This window comes from Sus scrofa, chromosome 4 (assembly GCF_054392235.1).
Source record: "Sus scrofa isolate SSC_HxYL_T2T_F1_AM1 chromosome 4, Sscrofa_HxYL_maternal_Yorkshire_Landrace_v2.0, whole genome shotgun sequence".
Lineage (NCBI taxonomy): Eukaryota > Metazoa > Chordata > Mammalia > Artiodactyla > Suidae > Sus > Sus scrofa.
The window spans coordinates 598,678-612,139 of record NC_139386.1 but is presented as its reverse complement, the minus strand read 5'-3'; the positions used below and the strand labels follow the sequence as shown (position 1 = coordinate 612,139).

General features: G+C 54.9%; 1 protein-coding gene across 33 annotated transcripts in view; it reads left to right on the top strand.

Moving 5' to 3' along the window:
* MROH1 (maestro heat like repeat family member 1) overlaps positions 1–13,462 on the top strand; it is a 70,621-nt gene that overhangs the window by 39,211 nt on the left and 17,948 nt on the right. For 31 of the 33 annotated variants that reach the window (XR_014843178.1, XR_014843172.1, XR_014843168.1 and 28 more), the window contains exons 14-23: positions 219–341; positions 9,249–9,356; positions 9,516–9,660; positions 9,824–9,864; positions 10,125–10,266; positions 10,964–11,016; positions 11,511–11,618; positions 12,114–12,233; positions 12,432–12,554; positions 13,224–13,370. Coding sequence is in view for 18 of the 33 variants with exons in the window: in XM_085021340.1 (XP_084877466.1) it covers positions 219–341; positions 9,249–9,356; positions 9,516–9,660; positions 9,824–9,864; positions 10,125–10,266; positions 10,964–11,016; positions 11,511–11,618; positions 12,114–12,233; positions 12,432–12,554; positions 13,224–13,370 (1,110 nt within the window). In the remaining 15 variants the exon portion in view is untranslated. Of the gene's footprint in view, positions 1–218; positions 342–9,248; positions 9,357–9,515; positions 9,661–9,823; positions 9,865–10,124; positions 10,267–10,918; positions 11,017–11,510; positions 11,619–12,113; positions 12,234–12,431; positions 12,555–13,223; positions 13,371–13,462 lie in introns of those variants that run through there. The other 2 variants (XM_085021342.1, XM_085021343.1) reach the window with 2 other exon arrangements.

The window sequence follows — 13,462 nt, the reverse complement described above, 5'->3', positions numbered from 1 at the left end:
TGAGATAGGTGCAGGTGCTGACAGGTGCGGGTGCTGAGACAGGTGCGGGTGCTGAGACAGGTATGGGTGCCGAGACAGGTGCGGGCGGGGGTGTGAGTGCAGGTTCAGGCACGTGTGCAGACAGAAAGGGTCAGAGTCCTGTCTCCCAGCTGGCCTGCCACGGTCACATGCAGCCCTCCGTCTGAGTCCCCTGCCACCTCTCTCTTGGTTCCGGGCAGGTGAAGCGGGCCGTGGTGCAGGTGATCAGCGCCATGGCCCACCACGGCTACCTGGAGCAGCCTGGAGGCGAGGCGATGATGGAATACGTGGTGCAGCAGTGCGCGCTGCCGCCTGAGTCGGAGGTAAGGGGAGCCTCCCCACCTGCTGCGGGCCATGGTGCCCCCTGCTGTCAGGGACCAGGTCGTCGGAAGCTGCCTGGCCCCAGGGAGGCCGGGTGGGTGGCTGAACGCCAGCTGGGTCTGGGTGCCGCCTGCTTTCCCAGGCTTCTGAGTCGGGCCCTGCAGCCAGAGTCGCTGCCTCTGCTCCCTGGACGCAGGGAGAGGCAGGCTGTGCACTTGGCTCTGCGTGAGGCTTTTCCGCAAATCTCAGTTTCTTGAGGAAAAGATGGGGTTCGGCCTGTGGCTGAGCCCAGCTCTCGGGCGCCTCCCGCCCTGGTGCTGGTGTCTTCAGGCCCACAGAGCGGGCCTGTCGTCCGGGGCCAGCTCGGGACCCAGGCGGCCCCGTCCAGGGCTCCCCGTGCCCCTGAGTGGGACGTCTGCACTGAGGCCGAAATGCTGGAGTTGACCCGGGGCGCGTGGCCCCCGGCCAGGGGTGCCCGGCTCGGAGCTCTGCGTCCTCACGGCGGCTGGGAGGGAAGCGGGGGTGACACAGGCGCCGTGAGACCGCCCGCCCCGCCCCTGGGGGCTGGAGGATTGACGTTTGAAAACTCATGGCCTCCCGTGCTACGACCTGTCCTTTTGATCAAGACTCTATGAATTCTCTAATTCTGAACAGGAGGAAATCTAGCCGATTTAAAGACTCCTGAGAACAGCCCTGGCTGCATGTGGGCATCCTCCTTGGTGCCCTGCTCGATGCGGGAGCTGGGTGGACCCGTGAGGCTTCGTTGTTCAGTTTCTAAGTGTCCAGGGTGCATTTTTAAAACACAGAACACCTTTTGTCACTCTGAGATGAGATGGCCTTGGCAGGGAGTGTGCGGTGGCGACAGGACCCTGCCCGCACCTGTCCCTGGGAGAGATGTGTCATTTACAGGTTGTGCGGCCACTGCCGTGTCAGGACACAGAAGGCTCCGGCTGCCGCAGGTCCCTCGGCCTCCTTGTAGCCAGCCCCTCCTTGCCCCAGGGCACTGGCAACCCTCATCTCCTTTCTGCCCCTTGAGCCTGACTCGCGTCCCCGCCTCATGGTGTGTGAGGTCATCGGTGTTGTCACGCGTATCCGTACCGCGTCGTCTTACTGCTGAGGTGGATTCCGTGGCCTGGACACGCCAGTTTGTCACCTGCTCTCCAGCGGAGGGACGCTTAGATTGTTTCCAGTCGGGCAGGTGCCAGACCTGCGTTTGGACACCTGGGGCAGCACCCAGGAGTGAGATGCTGGGACATGTGGAAGGTCTGTGTTCGGTTTGGTGAGAACCTTCCAAACTCTTTTCTGAAGAGGCCGTGCCGTTTTCACGCCCCGGAGGTGGAGCAGAGTTGCGGCATCCCTCGGCGCTGGGGGCTCTGGTCTGTGCCGTTTGTTTCTTTTTCAAGCCATTCTCTGAAAAATCAGGGATTCCCACACTGAGAACTGTGCCTTTTATCCCTTTTGATGCAGACTCCGCGGGGCTGTGGCTCTAATCTGCGTCTCACTGGTGATCGGTGAGGCCTTCTTGTGGTTCTCTGCCATCCGCGTACCTTCTTTAAATGTCTGACACGTCTTTTGCCTATTTTGAAACTGGGTGGCTTGCTTTTTTTGTGTGTGTGTTTTTTTTTTCTTTCTGTTTTCTGTGCACCCGATGCTGGATCCTTAACCAGCTGTACCACAGGGGAAAGACCTTCCTCTTTTCTTTCTTTCTTTCTTTCTTTCTGTCTGTCTTTTTTGTCTTTTTAGGGCCACACCCACGGCATATGGGGGTTCCCAGGCTAGGGGTCCAATCAGAGCTACAGCTGCCAGCCTACACCTCAGCCACAGCAACATGGGATCCAAACCGCGTCTGTGACCCACACCACAGCTCACGGCAGCACTGGATCCTTAACCCACTGAGCGAGGCCAGGGATCGAACCCTCAAACTCATGGTTACTAGTTGGGTTCATTAACCACTGAGCCACGACAGGAACTCCCGAACTTCCTCTTTTCTTAGCTATTAAGTGTAGAGCGTTCTTTATATATTTGGGATACAGATCCTTTATCAGATTTATGGTTTGTAAATATTTTCTGACAAATCTGTTGCATCATACTTATCTTTTTATTTTCTTAACAGTGTCTTTCAAAAAGCAGAAGTTTTAATATTTTAGCAGTCTGCTTTATCGGGTTTTTATTTATTTTCTTGCTTTTGGTGTCCTAACTAGTAAATCTTCTCTTAACACAAAGTCACAAAGATTTTCTCCTATGGTCAGCATTCCCATCGTGGCTCAGCAGAAACGAATCCGACTAGTATCCACGAGGACATGGGTTCAATCCCTGGCTTTACTCAGTGGGTTAAGGATCCGGCGTTGCCATGAGCGGTGGTGTAGGTCGCAGAGGCAGCTCGGATCTGGCATTGCTGTGGTTGTGGTGTAGGCTGGCAGCTGCAGCTCTGATTCGACCCCTAGCCTGGGAACCTCCATGTGCCGTGGGTGCAGCCCTAAAACGCAAAGGAAAAAAATAGTTTTTGGGGTTTTTTTTTTTTTTTTTTTTTGGTCTTTTCTAGGGCCGAACCAGCAGCATGATCCTTAACCCAGAAAAAATAGATTTTCTCCTATGTTTTCTTCTAGAGGTTTTGTGTTTTAGATTTTACCTATAGGTCTGTGATCCATTCTGAGTTAGTTTTTGTTTAAATGTGAGCTCTGGATGAAGGTTCATTATCTTGCGTGTGGCTGTCCAGTGCTCCCAGCACCTTATACTGGAAAGACGCCTGTTTCTATGTGGATGGCTTTCGCCTTGGCATCTTTCTCAGTAGTCAAGTGGCTTCATCGACGTGTCTTGCTCCACTGGTCTCTCTGTCCCTGCTGGGACCACACTGTCTTGCCTGAGGCTTTACGTCAGTTTCGGAGCCAGAGAGCCCGAGTCCTCTAACTTTGGTCTTCTTTTCAAATTGTGTTTGGCTATTGCATTTCCTCTGCTTATCCATATAAGTTTTCGCATCATCTTGGTGATTTCTACAGAAGTAAACCTGTTAGAATTCTGATTGGGGTTGTGTGGAATCTGTAGAAGAGGCGAGAACTGACCCTTGGATGAGCTGAAGTGGGGTCTGCCCATTCGTGAAGATGGTACCTCTCTGCCTTTATTTAGGTCGTCTTTGAATTCGTCCATGGATCTTGTGTCGTCTAAAGCAAATAGATTCTGTACACATTTTGTTAGATTGGCAGCTATTTTATGTTTTCAGTGCTATTGTAATGAACAAGCCAATCTCCACTTGTCCGTTAATGGTGTATAGACATACGGTTGATTTTTTCCGGCTGCCCTCGTGGCACGTGGAAGTTCCCGGACCAGGATCAAATCCGAGTTGTAACAGCTGTGGCAATGCTGGACCCTTAACCAACTGTGCTGGGCTGGGGATTGAACCCGCCCCACCACAGAGACAACACTGGGTCCTTAACCTGCTGTGCCACAGTGGGAACTCCTCCAATTGAATTTTTACATATCGACCTGGTAGCCTATGGGCTTTTTATAGATTCATCATGGTTCCCTTTTTATTTTTTATTTTATTGTGGTATAGTTATTTATAACGTGGTGTTAATTTCTGCTGTACAACACGGGGCTTCGGTTACACGTGTGTGTTCTTTTCCCCTGTGGTTTAGCACAGGACAGTGGGTACAGTCCTCGTGCTCTGTAGGACGACCTTGGTTATCCACCGATATGCGAAAGGTTCATCCGCGGATGCCAGACTCCCAGTCCCTCCTCTCCCGTATCCCCTCCCCTCGGCAACCACAGACGGCCACAGCTCTATGTCTGCGAGTCTGATTCTGTTTCATAAATCTGGAACCTCGTGTTTTCTAGCAGTTCAGTCTTCCTTTCCGGTCTGAATGGCCCTTGTTCCTTTTTCTGGCCCCGCTGCCTTGCTCGGGGCCGTCAGTACACTGCCGAGTGCAGGTGGCGAGGGCACATGTCCTTGCTGTGGTCCCAGTAGGAGGGGAGCTCACTCAGTCTGTCACCAGCAGAGTCTGCTTTCAAGTCTGTCACCAGCAAAGAGTCCGCTTTCAGTTCTTTTGAGTTTGGAATTGACATAATTGATTGCTTTTTGAATATCGAGTGGACCTTGCCGTGCCAAGGTAAACCACACTCGGTCATGATTTGTGATCCTTTTGCTATAGTGCGGGATGTGATCTGCTGATATTTAGTTGAGAGATTTTGCATCTCTTCAGGAGGGTTATTGGTCTGCACTTAATGCCTCTCCCTGGCAATGCCTCATTAAAGGTCCCCTCCCCTCTAATTTCTGGAAGAACTTGTGAGGCATTGGTATCATTATTTCCCTAAATTTTGAGTAAAATTCCTCAGTGGAAACACATGGGCCTGGAGGTGTCTTTGTCGGAAAGTTAACCCTGAACTTAACTTCTTTCATAGACAAATTGCTGTTCGGGTGGCCTGTTTTCTTGAGTTAGCTTTGGTGCTGGGTCTCTGGGTCAGGGATGCTAAGACCACCTCCATGCTTGTGATTCAGAAGGATTTGCAGGACTCAGGGGGGTTGTACATGCAGCCAGGCTCCCGTGCTCACCCAGCAAGGGTCTCGCAGGACACACCCCCTCTTGCAGGGGTGAATGCAGCACAGGCGCAGGGTCTCTGCCCAGGGAGGCCGCCTGACATCCCAAGTCCATGTGGCCACATCGGCACCCTCTGCCAGCCACACCCACCAAAACAGCAAAAAAAGAAGAAGAAGAAGAAGAAGAAGAAAAAGACAGTCTCTTCAGCAAGTGGTGCTGGGACAGCCGGGCGGTGCCTGTAAATCCATGAAGTTAGAATACTCGGAGTTCCCATCGTGGCTCAGTGGAAACAAATCTGACTGGCATCCATGAGGGTGCAGGTTTGATCCCTGGCCTCACTCAGTAGGTTAAGGATCTGGCACTGCCATGAACTGTGGTGCAGGTCACAGACGCCGCTCGGATCTAGCATTGCTGTGGCTGTGGTGTAGGCTGGTGTCTGCAGCTCTGATTCAACCCCTAGCCTGGGAACTTCCATAGGCCGCAAGTGTGGCCCTCAAATAGGAGAAAAAAAAAAAAAGAGAGAGAGAGGGAGAGGGAGAGAGCACAAAAGCTAACTCAAAATGGGTGACGGACCGAAACATAAGACATGACACCATAAAACTCCCACAAGAGAACCCAGGCCAAACCTCCTCCGACATAAATCATGGCAGCAGTGTTCTCTTAGGTCAGCCTCCAAGGCAATAGAAATACAGACAAAAATAAACGAATGGGATCTAATCGGACTTAAAAGCTTTTGCACAACAAAGGAAACCCTAAACAAAACAAAATGAGAACCTACGGAATGGGAGAAGATATTTGCAAATGACACGACCAACAAGAGACTTAATTTCCAAAATATACAACAGCTCACACAACTCAATTAAAAAAAAAAAATCCAGGGAGTTCCCGTCGTGGCTCAGTGGTTATCGAATCCGACTAGGAACCATGAGGTTGTGGGTTCGATCCTTGGCCTTGCTCAGTGGGTTAAGGATCCAGCGTTGCTGTGAGCTGTGGTGCAGGTGGCAGACGCGGCTCGGATCCAGCGTTGCTGTGGCTCTGGTGTAGGTCGGCAGCTACAGCTCCGATTCAACCCTTAGCCTGGGAACCTCCATATGCCACGGGAGCGGCCTAAGCAGTGGCAAAAAGACAAAAAGACCAAAAAAAAAAAAAAAAAAAATCCAGGAGTTCCTATAGGGGTTAAACGAATCTGACTAGCATCTATGAGGACGCAGGTTCAATCCCTGGCCCCACTCAGTGGGTTAAGGATCCAGCTCAGATGTGCCATTGCTGTGGCTGTAGCATGGGCCAGTGGCTACAGCTCCGATTCAGCCCCTAATCTAGGAACCTCCATATGCCTCAGGTGTGACCCTAAAAATAAGTAAATAAATAAATAATAAAAACAATCCAATTGAAAAATGGGCAGAAGGGAGTTCCTGCTGTGGTGCAGTGGGTTAAGAATCCAGTTGCAGTGGTTCAGGTTTGATCCCTGGCCTGGTGCAGTAGGTTAAAGATCCAGCATTGCCACAGCTACTCATAGGTCGCAGCTGTGGCTCGGAGTCAATCCCTGGCCCCAGGAACCTCCATATGCTGCGGGTATGGGCATTGAAAAAAAAATGGGCAAAAGATCTAAATAGGCATTTCTCCGAAGAAGAGAGTTCTGGCCAACAGGCACATGAAAGATGCCCAATTCAGTAGTTATTAGGGAAAAGCAAACCAAACTACAATGAGGTATCACCTCACATGAGTCAGAGTGGCCATCACTAAAAAGTCTACAAATAACAAATGCTGGAGAGGGTGTGGAGCAGAGGGAACCCCCTCCTTCACTATTGGGGGGAATGGACCTCGGTAGAACCATTATGGAAAACAGTATGGAGGTTCCTCAAAAACTAAAAATAGTGCTACCATATGATTCAGCAATCCCACTCCTGGGCATGTATCCAGATAAAACCCGAATTTGACAAGATACATGCACCCCAGTGATCACTGCAGCACTATTTACAATAGCCAAGACATGGAAGCCACCTAAATGTCCATCATCAGCTGAATAGATGAAGATGTTGTGTGTGTGTATGAAATGGAATATGTATATAATGGAATATATATATAATGGAATACTACTCAGCCATGAAAAAGAAATAACGCCATTTACAGCAACATGGATGGAACTAGAGATTCTCATATTAGGTGAAGTAAGTCAGAGAAAGATAAATACTGAATGATAAAAGTTATATGTGAAATCTAAAATATGACACAAATGAACTTATCTACAAAAGAGAAACAGAGAACAGAGTCTCCATCATGGCTCAGTGGTAACAAACCTGACTGGTATCTGTGAGGACGTGGGTTTGATCTTTGGCCTCACTCATGGGTTAAGGATCTGGAGTTGCTGTGAGCTGTGGTGTAGGTCGCAGGCATGACTCAGGTCCTATGTTGCTGTGGCTGTGGTGCAGGCTGGCAGCTGCTGCTCCCACTCGACCCCTAGGCTGGGAACTTGCATGTGCCATGGATGCGGCCCTAGAAAGCAAAAAAGCAAAATAATAATAATAGTAGAGAACAAATTTGTGGTTGCCAAGGAGAGGGGACGAGGGCATGGATTCGGAGTTTGGGGTTAGCGGATGCAGACTCTAGGTAGGTCTTCCTCTGTGGCACAGGGAGCTCCGTTCACTATCCCGTAGTAAAACCACATGGAAGAGAACATTTTAAAACGAATATACATTGAAAACTGACACTATAGACCAAGTATAACTGGAAAATTAAAAGCATTAAGATAAACAGTGTGTATAACTGAATCACTTAGCTGTACAGCAGAAATTGCTGCATTTAAATCAACTAACCTTCAATAAGACAAAAATTCTGTATTTCAGCTCTAATAATTTTTCAGTTTTCCTTGTTCTTGGGTCATATTGCTATTTTCCTACCTATGGAGTTTTCCAGGTTAAGGCTCTTTTGGTCCATGTGCTGTAGTATTTCTGCTTTTGTTGGACTTTAGTTTTTGGGTTTGGTTTTGTTTTTGTTTCTTTTTTTTGTCTTTTTAGGGCCACAGCCACAGCATATGGAGGTTCCAGGCTAGGGGTCAAATCAGAGCTGCAGCTGCCAGCTTACACCACAGCCACTGCAATGCGGGATCCAAGCTGCATCTGCAGCCTACACCACAGCTCATGGCAACTCCGGATCCTTAACCCACTGAGTGAGGTCAGGGATCAAAGTCACATCCTCATCGATTCTAGTCGGGTTGTTATCACTGAGCCACAGTGGGAACTCCTTCTGTTGGACTTCTGTGTGTGGCCTCACTGTTTGCTGTCACATGGTTTGCACTTTCTTTTCTTTTAGGCCATGCCCACAGCATGTGGAATTTCCTGGGCCAGGGATTGAACCTGTGACAGCAGTGACAATGCGGGATGCCTAACTGGCTGAGCCACCAGGGAACTCCTATTTGTGCTTTTAAAAGGTTGTTGAGATGTTCTTTTTGGTCTAGTAGATGGATGGGTTTTCAAAGTTGTTTGTGTTTATTTGGCACAAAGTTTTACCTGTATTTTTAGAACATGCTTTAAAAATCGTTATTCAAGCCCTAAATATCTCCTTTTTTTCTACTTCATCCTTGGGTTCTTTTCTTTTTCTTTTTTTTTTTAGGGCTGCACCCATGGCATATGGAGGTTCCGAGGCAAGGCGTCGAATCGGAGCTGCGGCTGCCAGCCTACGCCACGGCCTCAGCAACTCGGGATCTGAGCCACATCTGCAGCCTACACGGCAGCTCACGGCAACGCTGGATCCCTAGCCCACTCAGCGAGGCCAGGGAGCGAACTCGCGTCCTCATGGATATCAGCTGGGTCCGCTAACCGTGGAGCCACAACAGGAACTCCTGTCTTTTTTTTTGATTCCTGGTCTCTGAGTGAAAGGTGTTCAATGTTTCCTACCAGTTCTCGCCGTTTCTCTGTGTTGCCCAGTGTGTGCTTTTCCGGACAGAGGGTCAGAGAGCCGAAGTCCTTCTCTGCAGTCAGTTCCCAGGGAGCTGGGGTTGGGAGCACCCTCTCCTCAGGTCTGCGAAACCACTGGCCCATCAGGCTGTGGAGCTTGGCTCTGCTCTCGGTGGAAAATGGTGCTTCCTGGGGTGATTATCGCTCCCACGGAGGAAGAACCTCTCCTTTCTGTGGACCCAGCCTTGCCCACATCAGGGATGAGGTTATTCCGCAGGAGTCAGTGGCTCATAGGAAATGCTCACCGTTTCCTTTATTCTGGCGACGAGAACTAAGCCGGGTGAGCCTGCTTCCTTGGGCGATTTTAGCACAGAGTGGGTTTCCTGCTGGGGCCAGGGGACAAGGGTGTCCCTCAGGGGAGGATGGGAAGGGTCTGTCCCTCCAGCGCGAGAACTGAGAGCCTGGGGCCCTCGCCCTCCCGCAGCCTCAGAAGCCCTGCGCCGACAGCGAGAACCTCCCGGCCGACGGCGTGCGGGCCATCAGCATCAGCACCCTCTACCTGGTCAGCACCACCGTGGACAGGATGAGCGACGTGAGTGCGGCCCCGCCCCCGGGCTGGCCACGCCCCTCCCCACCCCTCAGCCTGGGGCCGCCCGCCCGGGGACAGCGACCTGGGGCTCCGTCCGCCCTCCTGGGAGCGCAGGGCAGGGCGCCGAGAGGCTGCCCGCCAACGGGGCGCTGCTGCCCGCAGGTCCTCTGGCCGTACCTGCTCGAGTTCCTCGTCCCCGTGCGCTTCACCCGGGCGCTGACCCCGCTCTGCCGGAGCCTCGTGCATCTGGCCCAGAAGAGGCAGGAGCAGGACGCCGGTGCCTTCCTCATCCAGTACAACGGCAACGGTGCGCCCCGACCCCGGCCCCGGCACCGCTCCCACCCCGACCCCGACACCGGCCCCGGCACCGCTCCCACCCCGGCCCTGGCCCCGGCCCTGCTCCCACCGCCGTCGCACCCGCACCCCAGGGGTTTGTGGCGTCCCCTGAGTGTTTCCCGCCTCCTTTGCAGTGACCCTTCCGTCGCCCTACGCCATAACCACGAGACTTCTGGTAAGTAGCATCACAGCACGCAGGCAGCGTCACCTGGCCGTCAGAGGAGTGGGCTCTCCCCTTTGTCCCAGTGTCCCCGTCCTCCTGCAGTCACCGCTACGGAGAGGACACTCTCCCAGTGGGGACCGCCAGGCCCTCCCGGCGGGGTTTGCGGGAGTTGCGTCTCAGGGGGGCTCCTTGCACCTGGGTGGCCGTGCACGGCTTTGTGTGGGACATTGTGGCTCTGGCGTGAGTGGAGAAACCACTGCTGCCTCCTGCAGGTCGTGTCTTCCAAGCCCTACCTGGGGGATGGTCGCGGAGCGGCCTCCCTGCGCCTTTTGAGCGTCTTGCATCGGAACATCCATCCTGAGCTGGGCCAGCGGTGGGCAACAACCATCCCTCTGCTGCTGGAGCACCTGGATGGTGAGGCCCAGGAGGTGGGCGGCGCCGCTCCTCCTCTGACCCTGTTTTTGCCGGTTGACATCAAGTCTGGCCAGTAGGGACCAGGGTTCTGAAAGTTAGAAGAGGAGTTCCCGTCGTGGTGCAGTAGTTAACGAATCTGACTAGGAACCATGAGGTTGCGGGTTCGATCCCTGGCCTTGCTCAGCGGGTTAAGGATCTGGCCTTGCCATGAGCTGTGTGGTGTAGGTCGCAGACGCCGCTCGGATCCCGCGTTGCTGTGGCTCTGGTGTAGGCCAGCAGCCACAGCTCCGACTCAACCCCGAGCTTGGGAGCCTCCATGTGCCTTGGGAGCGGCCCTAGAAAAGGCAAAAAGACAAAAAAATAAATAAAATGAAAGTTAGAAGAAATGGCCTCAGCTCCGATTCAGGAAACAGCCTAGACGGTGGGACTGGAGAGGTGCTCCAGGCTCGCTGTGGGCCCAGCTCTGTGCTTCCCTGGTTGGAGCAGATGGGGTGTGGCCTGGGTGGTGAGGGTGGTGGGAGGGGCGGGGCGGGGCGGGTGCTGGGGGCAGGGACGGGAGAGGCCGGGCCCAGTGGGGGCGGGGCCTTGGCCTGGTGGGAGGTGCCCCCGCCTGGTGGGTGGATTACTCTGAGCCCACCACTCCTGCCTGTCCGGATGGGTCTGCCTACCAGGCTGAGCAGACGACTGGTCCTTTCAGAATATACTGAGGAAACCCTGCCACAGAAGGAATGGGAGGAGAAGCTGCTGATGGTGAGAGAAGGGAGAGGAGATGGAGTGAGGCCAGTCTTGGGCACAGAAGGCTTTTCTGGCCTGACTGGGGGAGCTTGGGGCAGCAGATGCTGGGGGGGGGGGGCTGTACCTTCCCTGGGTGCGGATGCCGACCTTGACCTGGTGCGGCTGGGGAAGGCGCAGAGGGCCAGGAGGGTGTCTGGAGTGAGGACGGCCGGCTGCCCTCACAGATGGTCGACCTGCTGTGACAAGGTCGCCTTCAGGGGCTTTGAGCTGCTTTGGTCTTCCTTCCCGTTCCCTGCTTGGCTCAGAGCTGTCTGTGCCCCTGGGCGGTGCACGTGCCTGACCACCCAGAATGTGCTTTTTGTGGGCTCAAAAGTTATTCACAGCCATTCAGAGCCAGGGCACAGGACCCTGAGGTCACTGCGTGTGACTCCTCTGGGCCTTGGGGCCCTCCCCACCCTGCCCAGTGAAAGGCCGAGGTCCCGGCCCCTCGGTACAGCCCCTGCCCACAGTTCCTTAGAGACACCCTGGCTGCTGTGGCTGACAATACGTGGATTTGCCAGCTGAGTCTGGAGATGTGCAGGCAGCTACCGAACTACAACGAGACGCCCCAGGAGAAGGTGCGGAGGGGGTGGTAAACAAAGAGAAGGTGGGAGGGGGCGGCCCAGGAGAAAGGGCAGGGGAGAGGGAGGCGCACCCCAGGAGTAGATGAGGCGGGGAGGGGAGGGGGCACCCCAGGAGAAGGGGTCATCCCAAGAGCAGGTGTGGGGAGATGACCTGCCAAGGGTCTTCTGGGCATGGTGCTGAGGCTCTGAGTTCTGTTCCCTGATCCTGTGTCACCTGCTCCCTGAGCCTGTCCCTGGTGGCCCCTGTGGTCCTGGCAGAGGCTGGAAGAGAAGACCTGTGAGCCTCCTCTTGGTGGCCGAAGGCTGGAGATGCAGGAGCTGCGCACTGACCTCCCGCTCCTCAGAACTGCTCAGAACTCACCTAGTCCTGGCAGTGGTCAGGGTCGTGGGTCCCAGCAGCCCCTCCCACAGCCGGGGCAGTGCCTCGGTAGTGGTGGGCGTCCCTCCGCCCCGGAGCCAGGCTCACTGCATCCTCCGGCTCTGTTGCAGAACTTCCTGTACAAATGCATAGGAACCACCCTGGGCGCTGCTTCACATAAGGAGGTGGTGAGAAAACATCTGCAGGAGCTTCTGGAGACGGCCAGATACCAGGAGGAGACCGAGCGTGAGGTGGCCGTCACCTTCCCCACAGGCTGGCTTACAGCGGTCCCCACTGTGCTCTCAGACACTTAGCTAGCACGTGCATGTCTGCGTGTGTGTGTGTGCGCTGGTGTGTGGGGCGTGTCTGTGCATGCGGTGTGTGCTTGCCTGTGTGCTCCTCCCTGCCCCCACCCTGCCCAGGTGTGAGTGCACCTGTGTGCCCCCCAGGGCCTTGCATGTTGCTTCGGGATCTGTGCCATCTCCCACCTGGACGACACGCTGGCCCAGCTGGAGGACTTTGTAAAATCGGATGTGTTCAGAAAATCCACGGGCATTTTCAACATTTTTAAGGTACAGAGGTCAGGCTGACAGCGGAAGGGGCGGTCTGGGCTGGGCTTGGCTTATGGTTTTGTCTCAGCTGTGGTGCCCTGGAGGTCCTGGAAGGTAGAGGGTTGGCTTTGGAGCTTCCTGGGTTGGGTCCCCTGCAGGCTAGGGGTGGGACGGGAGGTGGCGTCCAGTGGCTGGCGCCGAGTGGTCCCCTTACTATCTACTGCTGGCCGCGTGTCCTCTGCCCCCTGGTGGCCAACGGAGGCCGCATTCTTGCTGGAGCCTGATTAGGGAGGGCTGGACGCCAGCGGCAGGCCTCCATCCCAGCCCTGTCCCTAGGCTTCCTGTGTCCCCCACCCCCACCCCCGGCCCAGGACAGCCAGTTGCAGAATCTCAGGGCTGCGTGGGTGTCAACAGGCCACGAGGATGCAGGGCCTCCTGGGCAGCGCCTCTGGGCCCGCCCACCCCGTTCCGCACGCAGATTCTCCGTCCCCCCGCCCCTCGCGCCGCTTGTCCCTGCCACTTTGGTCCCCCTCCGGCATCTTTACCCCTCTGCCCCTTGACCTGTCCTGCTGTTCCCGACTGAGGGCCTCTGGGCGGGGGGGGGGGGGGGGGGGGGCGTCGCGCCCGCCCGCCGGGTCTCCCCCTCTTCCTGCGCACTTGGGCTCCAGCGCCCCCGCTCCGGCCTCGCAGGATCGAAGCGAGAACGAGGCGGACAAGGTGAGGAGCGCGCTGGTCCTGTGTTACGGGCACGTGGCAGCGCGGGCCCCCCGCGAGCTGGTGCAGCCCAGGGTGGAGTCGGACATCTTCCGGAACATGTCCCAGTGCTTCAGCACCAAGGTGGGCGCCGGCCGGTGTCTGCGGGGCGGGCCGGAGGGAGGGGCCGCCGCCAGAGCCCCGTCCTCGTCGTAACTCCTCTCACTTTCGTTGTT